General features: G+C 38.9%; 1 protein-coding gene across 3 annotated transcripts; it reads right to left on the reverse strand.

Moving 5' to 3' along the window:
• Positions 1–216: 216 nt before the first annotated feature.
• On the reverse strand, positions 217–15,977 carry ZDHHC13 (zinc finger DHHC-type palmitoyltransferase 13). 3 transcript variants are annotated; one of them, XM_071417101.1, is made up of 17 exons: positions 15,746–15,977; positions 15,036–15,169; positions 14,578–14,700; positions 14,073–14,150; positions 13,486–13,630; positions 12,145–12,209; positions 11,438–11,600; positions 10,418–10,543; positions 9,979–10,112; positions 9,119–9,222; positions 6,582–6,709; positions 5,506–5,568; positions 5,040–5,133; positions 3,595–3,678; positions 2,628–2,785; positions 1,345–1,442; positions 217–814 (listed from the first exon to the last, which is right to left on the reverse strand). In XM_071417101.1, exons 1-17 carry the CDS (start codon positions 15,764–15,766, stop codon positions 679–681), a joined length of 1,854 nt encoding a protein of 617 aa, XP_071273202.1. In that variant the 5' UTR covers positions 15,767–15,977; the 3' UTR covers positions 217–678. The 3 variants fall into 3 exon arrangements, with proteins under 3 accessions (XP_071273202.1, XP_071273203.1, XP_071273204.1); XM_071417102.1 differs by lacking the exon at positions 15,746–15,977 and adding an exon at positions 15,255–15,674; XM_071417103.1 differs by lacking the exons at positions 15,036–15,169; positions 15,746–15,977 and having other exon boundaries at positions 14,583–14,700.
• Positions 15,978–16,909: the final 932 nt, after the last annotated feature.

Here is a 16,909-nt window from a genome sequence, read left to right on the forward strand (position 1 = left end):
CGGATGCAGTGGGGAACAATTCCCTCTTTTTATGTGCATTGCTCTCTTCCATCATAAACTTACCCATTTTCATACCCTAACAGGGCATATATATGTGAAAAACATAAGGCAAAGAGTCAGGCTCCTTCTTATGGTTTTGTGCCCACCCACTCTTAAATACCTCACTGGTCACATATCCCTTGACTCTATTTCAATCTGCAAAAATACACTCACAAGTATGAAAGCTCTATTTTATTACATGTAAACTCTTCAAATACAAAGACTTAATAGAGATTTTCACAGCATAAGCAATAAAATTACAATATAATTGTAATATTAAGTTTTTAAACATGAAAGTTCACCTTATTTTTCAAATTAAATTGTCTTTTGTTACCAGAAAAGTAAAGCAAATGTTACCAACATAATTTTGAAATTTTGCCCCAAAAACTTACCTTTAAAAATATATATATTTGTGCCATCTCCTCACATAAAATTTTAAATAGTTTCAGCTCAAACTATACATACACAGACACACAGTGACTGTTCCATATACAAATCTGCTGTATCTTATGTAAGTTTAATATTTGAAACAATAATAAAAAATAAAACCAAGCAGCTTCAGAAGAATTTGTAGAAATTAACAAAATATCTAGTTTTATTTAGCTTTCAGCTCAACCATTTTAGAAATTAAGCAAAATTTTACACAGAATGAACATTTTTCTCTTTTGCCGGATGAAAAAGTTTGTATTGCTTGGTCCAGTCAATGAAGTTGGGTTTGAACATACCAAAGCAACTGCACTGAAAAAAGTCTGCAAGATTCTGGAAGCATCCAAGGCTGAAAAAAAGAGAAGAATATGCATTCATATACCTAAGAAAAGAAGACTGCAAGGATGAAAAATACCACTTCACCATGAGACAGCACTTGAGATATTAACCTGTCAAGGCAGACAGCTCAGGAAGAAGAAACAGAAGAGCTCTCAATTAAGCATTATTCCTTTGCTGAACTTTTACAACACATTTTAGATTAACACATAAGAGTAGATTAAGTTGAACTCAAATAATGCCTCACAGTTAGTAAGATCCTATCTGTTAGTACACCTGAGGAAACAGAGAAACCTTGGTACTGATTTCTCTATTAATAGAGCTAAATACTGCAAGAGAAGTCAGAAAGAGAATTAAGGTATGAACTGGTCCCTTTCTGATCCTACACAACAGACACAGAGACTGATGAACAAATTTTTGGACAGCACTCCCTCGCCCCAAAACCAGTGGTTTTGCATTTATGAAGCAGTGAAGCAAATTGGTACTGAAGAGATAACATGTTTAAAATAGAGTGTTTAAAACACTCTATTCATTAATACCCACTTGTATGGAGTCCTCCTGAGTGAAACAGGATGCTTAGAGGATTTTCTCTGTACCAGGAGATTCATTCTTTCATGTGAGGTCAACCCCAGGAACACAATCTGATTGGGAAAAAAACATAAGTAATGGTTACAACATGAACATCACAAATTAAAATCCTAGTGAGCAAAAGATACTAATAAGAAGAGAGTAGGGGGGAAGAGCCTGGACATATCTAACAAATAAGTAACCAGTGCTATAACTGATGACTGAAAAGTATGTCTTTAAATGTCACTTGGGTTAAAACAGAACCTGGCAAGGACCAGCTTCCAGAGAAGGCAAGCTTAGTTGGGATGTCTGTGAAGACTGCACTTTCACAGATGTCTGCAGAAGTATAAGATCTATCACAGTTAAGCACCAATCTCCTCAGATTTTTGTCTACATTCTACCACACAAAATGGTAGAAAAAGACACCTTGATCCACAATGACACTAAATGCCATACAGCAGTATGTTTTCAAATCACTGTGTATGAAACACAGTAGTTAAACTGTGTTAAGTAGTTAATCCTCCCTATATTTTTCCAGCATGATATCCCACTGTCTTGAACATTGCAAAATTCTAGCAGTACATGTCTAAGATTGTGGAGCTTTTTGGTTTTTGGGTTTTTTTTTACTGAACAAGATTAAAACAAGTCCTTAGCTCAGTGTGCTTAACACGTATTTCAAAGACACCTGTTTCCTAAGAGCTGCTAAACAAGTTGTTTCACAGATGTTTTAAGACAGCTCTTCTCAATTTTGTTTGCATAGTCAAGATTTTCTCTGAGAAAAACATAAACAAGAAATTTGACAGCCCTCATCAAGATAAAATCCAGGTCATATATTTTTACAGTAGCAGTGGGATTTAATGCAGTCTAATAACAAATGGCTGAGCTCTCCCACAGAATTTTCAACTCAGGAATAATTGTGTTACTGAGATTTCATGCAGTTTTGGGGGCATTAATACCAGTTCTATTAGTCAAATAAATTTCTTGTCTTTAAATACAACTTTTTATAGGCTTGGAATTTTGAGTAATAAACCCAGAGCTCAGTTATAGGAATGATTTGCAGACTGTGATTCTACTTCCAACAGAGAAATGCTGAGTGCACAAGCTGAACCTGTGAAACTTCAAGGTCTGCCTTGAGATTTAAGAGAAGCACCTTGCTGTGACAGTAATCAGGGAGAGCAGGCACAGAGTTTTTATGGGAGCAAATCATCCAGGGAAGAGCTTTAATTTGTCAAGAAGCATAAACTGAAGGAAAATATTACCTGATAAAGCTGAACAGTGAGCCACATAGAGGCCCACAGGGTGTGGAAACAAGCTACTGAGGAGATGTAGGAAACCCAGGGGGAGCAGGACACTGTCTGGGTGAAGTACATCCATGCCCCATCTTGATGGAAATTTGCTGCACAGTGGTTGGACCAATCTGACAAGACACACAATCAGTTAATTGTGTTTTTAAGCCCTTAAGAGCTGAGGAAAGAGTATCTGCATGAAATTAATATTACATAGCAACATCCTCTAGAAATACCATGTTTCATCTACCCCGTTGCCACCTAAAAGCACCCACACAGATGTGTGAGTGCTTGCTATTCTGGCTGCATAATCTTTACACTCTGTGTTCATGATCCACAGAAAAACATCTTTGTTTTTAAAGGCTGGTGCTATAGCAATTCATCCTCAGCAACTAAATTATAAGGGTTTTCCTCTCCTTTCCAATAAACTTTTTAATTTTACAAAGTAATAGTCCAGGTTCATTAACAAGATAATATACTTTTTTTCTCTTCAGAATTAAACTACTTTAAAATCAAAAAGAAATGCCTGCATTTAGTACGGATATTTCCAAACTAAAAAGAAAAAAAAAATCAATCTTTTGCAATAATGTATTTACAAACTTATTTTCTGTTACAGCAAAGGGGATCCAGATTAAAACCTGTCATCTGACCTTCTGCCACATGGCTTCCCCATTTCCTCTCTAACAAAAATGCTTCCTGCTATTTCATTTTCCATTTCCACTACAGCAGCATCTTTGTTATTGCTCAACACAAATGGAATCAGGTATTTGACCAAAGACTTAGATAGGATGCATTTTCATTTAAGCTACGCAATAACATCACTGCTAAAATAAGGTATCAGTTGTGCAGGTTGTACTTGCTGGAAATGAAATGCTGAAAAATAAAGACCACATAGAGATGGATTTGAAAGCTAAATAAAACTAAATTCATGGATACATACACTGAAGAGTTCCATAAAGCAGCCAGACACCAGTCACTGTCAGGAAAAACAGGAACAACAGGTAGTAATAATGGTTCCCAATGCCTGAAATTGAGGGAGAAAAAAGGAAAAAATAATTTCAAGTTGGACATTTTAAAATTAGTACTTGCATTTCTGCTAAAGTTAGCAGGAATAAAAAGAGTCAAAACCATTTCTTATTTTAACCTCTGCCATCCACAAGAGAGCTTGGCAAGGCTGATCTCTCTCTCAACTTTGTCCTGTAAGCCATCCCAATTTATATAATAGAATTAGTTCTGATAAAGTCAACCAGGATTTGTGTCTCCTTCAGAGCATGCCTTCAGCTGTTTTAGTCTGGTGAGACCTAATTAAGCAACCACAACTCCCTCCCATGCACAATAAAATTGCCTCATATACTGAGAAGTCTAAGCTATTCAATTTGCTGTACCTTGTGTGCTTCAGAATTGAAAACATACAGGTAAAGAACCCTAGACCTCTGTCAGAAAAACTGTTACATGAAGGTATTTTTTTTTATTCCAATGATATTGCTCAAAGTTTTGAGACAACACATCAGAAGGACGTCTCAACACCTTGTAAATAGCAAACATTGCAAAAATAGCATTTAACACTAGGAAAAAGGCTGTTGGCAAAAAAAAAAGTGAAAAATATATTGTTACAAATGTGAAGCTCTCACCTTCCTATCTTGATCATCACCAGAAATAAGCCAGAAGAAGAAGAGAGAGGGTGAGATGGAAATGCCCTGCAGGGTTATCTCAGTGGTACAGCTGCTCCACTCAGAACTGTCCCTAATAGTGACAAGGGGCAATGGAAGTTCAGGAGGACACACGAGTCCAGCCCCTTCCTGCAGCTCATTCTCCTCATCCACAGCTACTGCATTAAAATGTCAGACTGTGCACACTTGTCTGCTTCTTTTAGTGTCTACTCCTGGACAGATTGTCCAAAAAAGTTTGTCTAATCCCTTTCTGAACCTGCTGACATTGCCTGTGTCTGCAAACCCTTACAGCAGCAAGCTCCAAAACTTCCCTGCCTGCCATGTGGAGACATTTTTCCTTTACCAATTTTAAATCCCTAGTTCTACTATGACATGCTTGGCTAATAATTCTGCATTCACTTTAGCCACCATGTTAATAATTTTTTTCTTTCCCTTTTTAAAGTTTCAATCATATCTCCTGTTCCTTCCCTCTCCAAAGAAAGAGTTACAGATTGCATGGTGTGGGTTCTTAGGGTGGCCACTCTAACAACCCCTAAATAATCTTATTTGCTTTTCTCTCTTCCATCTAATTTCCCTCTGGCACCTATCAGAGTCTTTCAGTATCAACAGGATATTCTTGTGTCATGTGTGCTCCCTCTTTAAGGGGATAACTGTTATCTCTGCAACTTTTAAAATATGTGGCATTTTCAAATTTGATAAAACAACACATTCTCACCTACACACTGTCCAGTCCACAGAGAATGTTGATCATATCTGGCTACACATGCTTGGCAAGCAAGGCAATGCACAGATCTCAAAGGCTTCCTTACCTAGGTGAGGATGAAGGGAAAGAACATACTCATAGCAGAAGCATCTACTTTGCTCAAAATTTAAGGCATCATCTTACAGTTACCACCACATTTTACATAATTACTGTGCCATAGACCTCACAACACAGAACATAGATGAGAACCATACACCTTAACTAGGAAAAAAAAAATTGAATTTTTAAAAACTAAGATTAGAGTCCAAGGATATCAAAGTATCCCTTATCACCATAAAAGAAATAAAGAAATCTAAACAATATATAACAAACTACTTGTGTAACACTTTAGTGACAAGCAGTGAGGAAAAAGGATTTTTATGGCAGTATTGAGTAAAAGGCAGGTTCACAAAAAAAAAAGTACAAAAGCCCTACTTACAAGACATGATGTGCAAAATGTTCTGAAGTCCAAGCAACCAGCTTCTGCAAGAGCTATAATGTTCTGAAAGATAAAATATTTTGTGTTTGCATTTGGATAACATTTCCATAGGTGCTATGAATATTTCTACACTAGGACTTTTGCAGTTTGCAAGTATTTTTAGTGCCAAGCATGAACAGGAGTAAGAACTCGCTATTTAAAGAGATGCACAAGAAAAAACAAACCAGTGAAGACTAATGCAGCTTCACCCACACAAAATTACTCAGAAAAGTATTTCTGTGTTGCCAAAATTAATAAATGATGTGAATTAAATATTCCTTAAAATGAGATGGCACCTCTCATATAGTCAGCCAGACTTCAGGGAGATGAAGCCTGCCCCTTTACAAGGACAGAACGTTTATGAGTCCTGTGGCAATATGTTAAAACTGCAGTTTATTCTCCCTGGCAATTGGAAGAAATACAACCTCAATGAGAGCCATGAGATCACAAAGAAAATGCTTTCCTTAACCCATAGGCTGGAGAGACCAGACACTAAATTCTCTACTGACTGGCTGCCCATGATTTCTTTTGGCTACTATAAAACAGTAAGGAAATAGCATGTGAGTTGCACGATGCTCAAGCACAAAAAAAAAATTATACACATCCTCAAAGCACATAATAATATTTAAATAATTACTAGCATATGATATATAGGAAAGCACTGGGACTACTTCTTTCTAACCATAGACAACTGAGACAGAAACCATGCAAAACTTATATAAGTGAAGTTCTATGTGAATTCATATCACAGATAACACCAGTGGGTCTGTACAATCTTTGGCCAAAGCTCATATTTCAATGAGAAGATGGAGGAAAGGAAATTATAGCAGGACAAGGAAGATAAGAAAACAAGCAGTAGAAGAGAAAATCCCCAAGATCTCTGTTGTTAAACAACATTGCTAAAACCTCTTTAAGGAAGAATATTTCATTGCTTTCCAGTTTAACAAAGCTGCACATGATGACAAGCAACCACCAGAAGTTGCTGATACATGTTGCACCACACCAGCCCTTCCATTTGTTTTTACAAAATCACCCACCTCTTTTCTTTCTTCTTCTGAAGTCTTTATATATCCAGGATCAGTACTCCAGGTTTTATAGAAATAATAGAGAAGACCCATTATGCTGAACACAGCAGTGATTTTAAGAATTACATTTGTGTGTGTGGTATGTGATAGTCAGGTTAAGGATTATATTCTTATAACTCATAACACCACTATTTGTCAAACAAGCAAAATATTCTAAAATTAGTTAATACTACTTTACAAGCAAGACACAAGAAGGAAAAAAATTACTTTCACTTTAACAGTGGGATCCTCTCTGTCCTTCCAACACCATCTTATCAGAGAAATGGAATATTCTGTCCAGTTTGAGTGCTGAAGACTTTTACAGCTGTATAAACCTGCATCACAATATGGCTCCATGTCATCCTCCTTAAAAGTCCTCAAGAATTCTGCTTTTGAATATTTCAGAGGTATGAAACAAATTTGATTTCTTTTTTCCCCTCTGGAGCTTTTGTACTTTATTTAAACAATACCAGTTAGACATGCAGAGCTATAAAGCTTCTGGTAGCTGTGAGATTCGTTTGGCTGCTGCACCACCCCTCACTCAAACAGGCTCTTACTCAGTCTTACCTTGTCCCATTCATTTCAGCCAAAAGCAACTAAATATACTCATTCAGAAAAATGTAACTGAAAGTCATCCTGAAACTATTTTTGTCACACAAAAAAAAGCCCAAACACACACTGCTAAACACTTCTGAAGATAATGGGACATTAGGAACACCATTTTTACACTATGAACTAAAACCATCTGTGTATCAGATGACTGGGGAAGAAAAACATGTCAAGATAAACTGTCTCTACACAGCAACAGAGGAATATGCAGTGGGACTAGTTTAATACAAATTAAAGTCATGCATCAACCTTGAGAGCTCAGGCTGCTAAAGAACAGACCCTGCTGCCACCAAGGACCAGCCAGAGAGCTCAAGTCTGGATTGCATCTCCAGTGACTCCTCAGTCACTTCATGAACTCCAGGGAAAATAATTTTTAAAAATCCAAGATGGCAACCTCAAAAAGATGTTAGTTCATAAGACAAAACAAAAAGTTGTTTTGTCTTATGAACTAACAACACTGCAAACAGTTCTAATTAAAATCAAGGCGACAACTTATGAAATACAGACACAAACACCAGCTGTGTTTGTTACAATGCAGTTGCAGGGTGCAATAAAGTCAAAATTATGGTGTGTTTCTTGTGGATACTACTGGTCTATTTGCACTGGTATTGGTTTTTTGGAGCTCAGAGAAATCTTTAGTTAGAATGGCTGGATTTTCATTCAGTCCAGAGGAAGTCTGACAGACAAATATAGCTAACTAAAACCCTGAAAACTTTTAAAACACTGTGACCAGCTCCAGAAGGAAAACACACTCATGAGAACAAGGGTTGGACAGTGAAATGGAAACCTATCCCCTGGCCCATCTCACCAAGCTATGGTTAGTACTTCAAGAATACTGCTATGCTCACCATCTTCAGCAGTGTCCAACTCAAATCCCTACCAGTGGAATTTTTTTTCCTTTTAACTTAGATTACACCAATAAAACAAAACTTAAACCTTCACAACAATTGAATAACACCATTTCCATTTATACAAGCATGTGTGTGAATCCCCAGCAGGAATACACTTGATCAGTTCATCAAAGTTAATCCTGATAATTCCATTAAGGACATCTTAATTTGGAACAGTACAAGAGAAAATGTAATTTAAAGGCTGAATTAAAAATTAATTAAAACTGTGTAGCAATACATTGTAGCTGCTTTAGTACAAAATTATTTGCAGTTCTAAGTATCTTCCTAAAGGCTTTTAATCGATAAACAGATGCCCACTGTGTAACAAAAGAACAGGGCACTGGAAAGAGAGCACAAACTACTAAAATGTTTTTGTACTCATCACTGAGAAGCCTCTTCAAAGCAAGTAAATGTCAGATAGAAATTAATTCACTGTATGCTAAAGATTCAATGTTAACCTGTGAATAAAGACAGGAGACTGGACAGTCTACTTTGCAGGAACACAAAGAAATTTCTTCTTTTTTTTAGGGAGGTGGTGGTAGAGGATGTTGTTTTTAAAGGCAGGAGCATGAATACCACCAACTGTCAAATGCTTATCATTTTAGAAGGAAGAGATGCTTTCAGTATTATTATTAAGATATGTGTTACCCAGTTATAGCACATGACAAAATACATCACTGTACAACAGTCTCAGTGAGGAAGATTAAAGAGTGATGTGTAGATGCTAACAGAAATCATTAGTTTTATAACACCTTCATTCTGATATTCCAGTAACATATGAAATAGGTCACGTTATAAAGAAGACAAAAATCTATAGACAAAAGAAGGTACAGAATTTTAGTCTGTGTATCATTTTAAAATCACTTTGCCCCTTCCCAATGGGATTAAACCAACTTTACTAGACATTAACAGTCACATGGAATTCTCTGGAACCTCTCATCACAGTTTGCACAACCAGGTTTAGATTTACAAGAAACTCCAAGCAGAATTGCATTTCTTGAGTATAAAGGATATCAGGCAGGAACCAGAAAAACCAGGTCATGGACATCCAAAAAACTGAACTTAGCAGAAATGCTGTGGGAAGGTATCTTAGATTCTTGAGCCCCACGAGTTGCCTGAAAGAACATTAAAAGAAATAAATATTTTTCAAAATATATTTGAAATATAAATCATCTGGTTTGTAACCGTAAAAACTTCATGCACATAGTTTATTTCAAGTTGCTCAAAGCAATCAAGAACTGTCACTCAAAAGCATTCTTTCTGCATACATATAGGGGGTTAACAAAAATAAAACTGAAGAGTGCTCTGCTCCAGCACAATATTATATATCTGAGAAGTGCAGTAGGACTGGTTGAAAAGTCCCATCTCTGTCTATTTGCACACAGATAGCATTACCATATCAGTGACCACTGACTTTGGCAGGGTAAGTGAGAAACAGCTCAGGATAACACTGGGGGGTCTGGGGAGCAGGAGAGGGGATGGCTCATTAAAACTCATTTTGTGACAGAATATAGCAGGAAAAAGTTGTGATAAAGGACATTTCTGAGCAGATATCTCAATGTCTGCCAGATACAGACCATCAGTAACACTCTGACAATAAAACCAGCTAACAGACTGGGTTTGGGGTTTTTTTTTCAACTCCTTCAGTGACAAGAAACTATTATTGTGTGCACCTAAATACATTCAATTATTATGGTCACTCATTCTAAAAAGTACATGCATTTAAATTCTCCACACACCGTACAACCATTTCTCAGGAGGTATCTTTTATGTTAACTGAAACTAAACTTTGAAAGAAGAATTATGCATCAGATGCTTTTTAAAGTGTCTTTGCCAAGTAAGTACATAAACAGAGAGAAAAAGCCACAAACCTCACAAACAGAGACATCACAAATAGCAGGCTGAGAAGCAAACCTCCTTTTAAAAGCCAAGAATCAGAACTTAAGTCCATGACGTATCCAATGGCCCACATGAATGTCAAGGAAGATGTTAACATCAGGAAGAGCTGTTAAAATTATTATTGTTAAAATATGACAAAGTACTCAAGCAGGTCTTACTTAAAAGTATTCAGTTCATGTAATGACAAATGCTGAAAGACAATAAGATAGGACAAGGTGACACATTAATACATCAAAAGCAGGGGTGAGGTATGACATAAAACTCTCACCCAAACCACTCCAATGTGCTTTTAAATAATTCTATTTTGTGCACCCAATTTCATAAATCACTCTCGTTAGAGGTAATTTGCATGTCACTCTAAACACAGCATGCTCTGGTTTTATTTCTACTAGTTATTACTCAGGAAATTACCTCATATTTCTCTACTATTTTCAGTAACCTATTATTTCTCCTGTTTCTCATTTTTTCTTCCTCTTGTAGCATGTAAACCATGAAGTGATTCTGACTTTGGTAAGCAATGTCAAGCGGCCTCTCTCCCTTTAACAAAAAATAGGGTTATTTATTTATTTATTTATTTATTACTTTACACATAAATACTCTCACTTTTAACAAAAGCAAGAAATTAATATAGTTAAAACAAGACTAACTGGGCAGTTACTTCCCAGCCCCACCTCCCCCCCCCCCCCCCCCCCCCTCTTTTTTTTAAGGTAAAGGTAAGCTAAATTCAGAGTGCTAACATGCTTAAATCAGAGCTTTGTAGCTTTGAAAACTGATACTTGTAGATAGACTGCAGCTGTTTATCTGTTGGACTGCTTCCAATAACATATCTATATAGTCATGGGAATCTATACTTTCAACATTTATGCTATCAGTTTCTACAAATATTAAGTTGAAGCCTTTCATATGTGATAACCCTTTGAATGTACAAACAGGCATTGTCAACCACCAGCTCTCACAGGAGGACATTCACTTAATTTGAAGTCTTTATGAGTCTGACTAGACACTAAGAAATGTATTTTTTAAAATCTGCCCAAGTCCTCATGACAATGTCTTTAAGTAGAAAACAGCCAAATGGATAAATGAAAAAGAAATTAAACAAGGTCCTGAGGAAATGAAACTAATTAAACACCCCATGAAAATGAAACAAAAAAGGGTGAGGGAGCAGAATCAAGTCAAAGGACACAATTACTGTTCAGGGAACACAAGGTGTGGCTGTTCATTGCACAATGGTTGCAAAGAACCTCTGCATTCATACTTTGAGCCACACCTCAAGAAAGGTACTAACTCCCTTTTGGGAACGACTAAGAACACCTGCTCTTAGCCAAACCCTGCTGCAATTTACATCCAACATGGAGAAGATTGAGATTTTTCTTTACATTCATTTTATACATTCATGCTACATGGGATAAAATATCACAAAGGAAATCCTACCTTAACATTTTTTATGTCCAGGCTGGCACCAGCTTCCAGCAACAGATCCACTGCACTAGTATTTCCTGAGGCTATTGCCCAGTGCAGTGCAGTATTCTTTTGAACATTGTCTACAGCATTGAGAGAGGGGTTGAACTTTAGGAGAAACTTCATGGGTTCTGGTCTAGATGAAAATAAATTATCAGAGTTAACAAACAGGAGATAATCTAGACTGGAAATGAAACTTTTCAACATATAATGCCTTCTCACAACCAGCTCATCAATGGTACATCCATGTTTAGAATTCATCACCTGCCCCAGAAGTAAGGTCACATCATCATTCCTCCTGATGATGTTACCCTACCATTTTAACAAATATGAGGTACATAACACAAGTTATATCTTCTACAACACCATAGCTTGTATCTCCCCATTTTATTAGTTCTAAATGCATTTTACTGCATCCACACCCATTTGTTTTCATTTTGCAGAAAATACAATAAGGCTGCAGATGATTTAGCCACAAACCTAAACTTATTTAACAAATTCCTTTCACTTTCTTTGCTATATCCAATGAGCACTCCCAATTCTGGATCTCTGAAACACCTCATATTTTTGTACAAATGGAAGGGAAAATAATGTCAGTTAAAAAAAAAGTAAGGAAAAATTCACCTCACTGCTTCTTGAGTACAATGCAATAGACTCTTATTCAGTTATTCTCTACTTACCCAATGGCTTTTTGTGCTGTTAACATTAAAGGTGTTTGTCCATTAAAGTCTGTTGTGTCTATGTTCTAAGAATAAGAAAAACATAACAAGCAAGTGATTACCAGTGATCTCAGGAAATGGTGGAATTTGGAGCTATATAACTGATTTAGCTTCACTAATGAACAGAAAAAAGACAAATCAAAATATATCAGCCAAGAAGCCAACACTTATTTAAAACTTTTTCCTCCTTCTATAAGTCTTGCATGTAATTCCTTTCAGAATATTCTGAGGTTCTATTTAAGGAAATTTTTAAGGGAGAGACTCCACTAAGGATATTTTTAAGTGAATCATGTCAATTGTATTTCTTGTCCTCCTTGCAAAGAAATACTATCAATAAGAAGAACCTTGTAAAGCAATGCTAACCATATTCCTTGTGTAAATAGATGTACATAAAAGATGAAAAGAAAATACATAAACAGATTTTTTAAAACAACAAAGAAGGACTACATATCTCAAGACATAGGTAAATATCTAGCCTAAATTTTCTTCCTTCTTCACAACAAAGGTTTCCTTGCTTTCTCCCTCCATCCATCATTACATTGGCGCAGATTTACTTAAAAGAATTATTCACATGGATATTTTTAGTACAAGATAGGTGGGCCAACAACTTTATTAAGCCTGTGATATACACCACTGCACCTACATTCCTGAAGTCAGTTACTCTGCCTAAAAAGAACTTCATGAGAAAGAAAATAAACTTAGCAAACTTTTAAATCCTAATGCTAGATTGTTTCTCAGAATCACTCTAGATCATATAAGAACTCTCTTGTCATTTTTATTAGCATGTTGTTACACTTGCCATCAATTCTGCTCATTTCACATATAAGCTAAGAGACATCAACTACCATGGATATAAACCAGAAATTTCTAATGAAAATTCAGACCTAGTCTGATCATTTTTTCTGCATTCTTCAATTTATGGAAAACTGCATAGATTATTAGTTACAAAGCAGTAATCAAATCATAAATACTTCATGATGTCTACACATCATATACTGCTTTGTGTTCCCATGTTTAAAAGCCATTGGTGATTTCACAGCACCACAAATCCACATGACCTTAACAACACTCCTAAAATGTAGGTGAATCTGGATGTGGGGGATGACAGGAATAGAGAAGAGCATTAAAAAAAATTATATATACAAATGCCTAAGTTTGTCTGTGCTTCTAGCACATAAAAATAGGTGTAAAATCACTGTTTTTCATCTAGGGAAAAAAAAACCCGGTTAATTCTGGAATGCCTCCTATACACAGGCAGCTAGTCATAAGCAGAAAAGAACATTTGGGACATCAGCAACATACCTGGCCTTTTGCTATGAGGTAAGCTATGATGGGCATGTGTTGGAACAGCACTGCTAAATGAATGCTACTGAATCCTTCCCCATCAATCAGACTGGGATCCGCTCCACATTTCAACAACAACACGACCATCGGAAGGTGTCCTTGTCTACAACAATATGTGAAATGAAACTATAGAGATGATTTTAAAAATGGATATTTTAATGAAAGCATCGCCTTTGTAATTCTCACAGGCATCCCACAAAATATTTCAGCTTCTCATGGCTTTATTTAGGAAATCATATTAAATACATACAGTCTAATAAATGAGCCTAGGGTGAAGCGTTAATTTAGACTACAGTGCTTATTCTACAGTAACTTCTCCTGTGAGCAGTCATCCAAGCCTCTGGCTCTGGCAAAACACTGACAGTCCAGAAGAAAGCACTCATCTTCCAGCAGGAGACTTCTCACTTGGAGAAGTTTTCCCAGAATAATTATTTCAGGTTATGTTTTCTCCAGACAAGCAGTGCTTTGCTCTCTGAATCTCAGAAAATACTACCACAGCTTTAAATACTGACAGATTTGCAGTTAGGGGTTGCAAGCAGCACTACCTGGTGGCCCAGTGCAGGGGTGTAGAATTCAAATCTCCACCAAGCTGATCCACTACGGCACCTTTGGAAATGTAATATCTGTGTAATAACAGCACAATAAGGTCAGAAACAGACACAATAAAATAGCAAAACCTTACACTAAAGATAACCTAGCTAAAGGAGTAAATGACTCATAATAAAAAATTCACTGGAGAAGCAAATGGACAAAAGTGGTTTAGCAGTAAGTAATGCTGTTTCAAGAAAATGTTGAAGAAAAAATAGTCATTAGCAAGGTACTTCTAAAATCAGCTTTCATCTTTGTTACAGAAACAAACCCAGGAAAATCTAATGATTTCATGTACTACGTGATTTCACATATAAAGAAACAGGCTACCTTTACATTTCAGTGATATTTTCACTAAGGTAAGTGCATTAAAATTTGAATTCTACCCTTCTCTTCTCAAAGTGATTATAGGTACCAGTGGCAGAATACACTGTGTTACTGTCACAGGGACTCCCAGCTTACTTTACCAGCTCCTGTCTGTTGTTTATTGCTGCCCAGTGAAGAAGAGTCACATTTTCTTTGTCTGGTTGTCGAACATCATATCCTGCTTCTACCAGTTCTTTGCATCGTTCTAGCATTCCATACCTTAAATGAGAAATAAAAAAAATCAATTTACTTATAATTTTTCAGTATTCTCTAGTCTGGAAACATTTACATCCTAAAGAAAAAATACATCTCAGTAAGCATCAAAGTCTTGTAAAAAGAGTGGGGCTGTGCCTTGATGACTAGAATTTTCTACTTAAACAAAGCTGCTCGAAATGTTTTTATTTACAGTAGCAACAGTAAGTTATTTTTCTTCTTCCACTACAGGGAGAAAATGAAACTGAAAACGTTTCCTTTGTAAAAATATCCAGCCTGGCTCATATTTGAGCACACTCCCATCTATTTCAACACTCTGCACACTCAGAACATGTACTTACTGTGTAGCCTTGACAATATCACAGGTGCTGGGGTCTTCAGCAATGGGATATGGGCCTGGGAGAACCTTATCTTCATGGACGCTATGGCTCCTGTGCATATGAGGTCGATGAGGCCCATGGCAATGGCTTTTACACTGATGGTTAACAAAACAATTATTACCCACTGTTATTTATCGGCTGCCCACCACACACACCTCCCCCTTTACCAGAAGCACTCACTGGGCGCGGTAGGTTCTGTTAATACAAACGAAGATGTTAATTCAAAGCACAGTTAAAGCCTCCTGGCAAGAGACCAATCCTTTCATTTGCGGAGGACAGCAGGGATGGGGTTAAGGTGCATCAGGATAAATTACAGAGGCGTTCAGCACCCTGCAGAGCTGGTTCCCGACACAGCAGCCTCCCCAACAGCGCTACACTCAAGAAACCACAACCTACGGCCTTGGGGAGGGTTTGAAACGCACTTGGCAGCCACGGTGCCACCCGTGCAGCCAGAAACCCGACGCGAGGGAACAGACAAGGCACACGCAGGGCACGACACGGACGGCTCTTGCCCGGGAGCCCCCGCCAGACCCCGGCGGCACCGCGGCCGCCTCGGTGCCGCCCTCGCCACCTGCCCGGGGCCCGCGGCCGCGCTCCGCATCCCCGGCCTGGGCAGCGCCAGCTCCCAGCCCCGCTCCAGCCCCGGCGCTGCCTGGGGACTCCCCGCTCACCGCCGGGCCGCTCCCCGCCATGCCCGCGGTCCTGCAGCTTCCTGCTCCCGCTTCCTGGGCACGGCTGCGGGGCGGGGCCGGGCAAACACGGCCCGGGCGGGGCGGCTCCGAGGCGGGGCCGGGGGAGTGCGGGGAGGCCTCCGGGAGCCTTCCCTGAGAGCCTTCCCTGAGGCTGTCCCTGCCGCTGAGGAGCCGCTTGGGCGAGCGGATCGGCGGCTCCCGTGTGCCTGAAATGGTTCCTTCTCTTTTACCCAGGCAACCACACCGAAAAACTCTGTTTTCGCTCAGGATCCCCCCCGGGTGGCGGACAAGGCGAATTGTCTGCTGGCGAATTTTTCGGGGCTTGTGCCTCAGAATGTGGAAGCGATCCCTCGGTGAAGGCTCTGGAGCACGTCTGATGAGGAGAGGCTGAGGGAGCTGGGGGAGCTCAGCCTGGAGAAAAGGAGGTTCAGCGGGGACCTTGTGACTCTCCACAATTCCCTGAAAGGAGTAATGTCACCTCCTTGTTGGCCCGGTTCCCAGAGGAGTTCAAGGCCATTTGGGACCATTTCCACCCAAAGCTGAGCCCCAATGTCCCTTCATAATGACCGCGAGGGTGAGGGAGGGAGCCGCCATTTTAGGGCAAGCTGTGAGGGGCAAGTGGTCAGCCCCCGAAGAAATGGGGATAAACTGGGAAAACACCCAAGCATGTCAAACACCCATAAGCTTCCCAGGTGAGGTGGGACCCTGGCAGCCCTCGGAGTGATGCCATCTCTTCTGGCCTGAGGAAAAACCCCAGCATGGGGTGACGAGAGACCTCCAGCTCTCAAACATCCTGGGGCTGTGGGGACACGGGGACCTCCTGCTCCTGGAGGAAATGTGTCATGACCTTTGGACAACTGACAGTCACCACTCACAGGTCATCAGAAAAGGGATAATTATCACTCCCAGCTCAGCCTCCAGACCAGGGCTGGCACACAGAGCTTTTGCCATCCTGTCACAATGGGGTCCTGGCTGGAAGGATCACAGATAAGGTCAGGTCTACAGGGAGAGACTGGGAGAGCCATTCAGGGCACAAGAGTGTCAGCAGCCTTCACAAAAGGGAAGAAAACTGAAAGAGCAGGCACATTAATGAAAAAAAACCCAACAATTATTTCAAAACCCCTGTTTTGGTCGGTCAGAGCA

The sequence above is a fragment of the Agelaius tricolor genome, unplaced genomic scaffold, assembly GCF_023055355.1.
Source record: "Agelaius tricolor isolate 1412-34295 unplaced genomic scaffold, bAgeTri1.0.p SCAF_67, whole genome shotgun sequence".
Lineage (NCBI taxonomy): Eukaryota > Metazoa > Chordata > Aves > Passeriformes > Icteridae > Agelaius > Agelaius tricolor.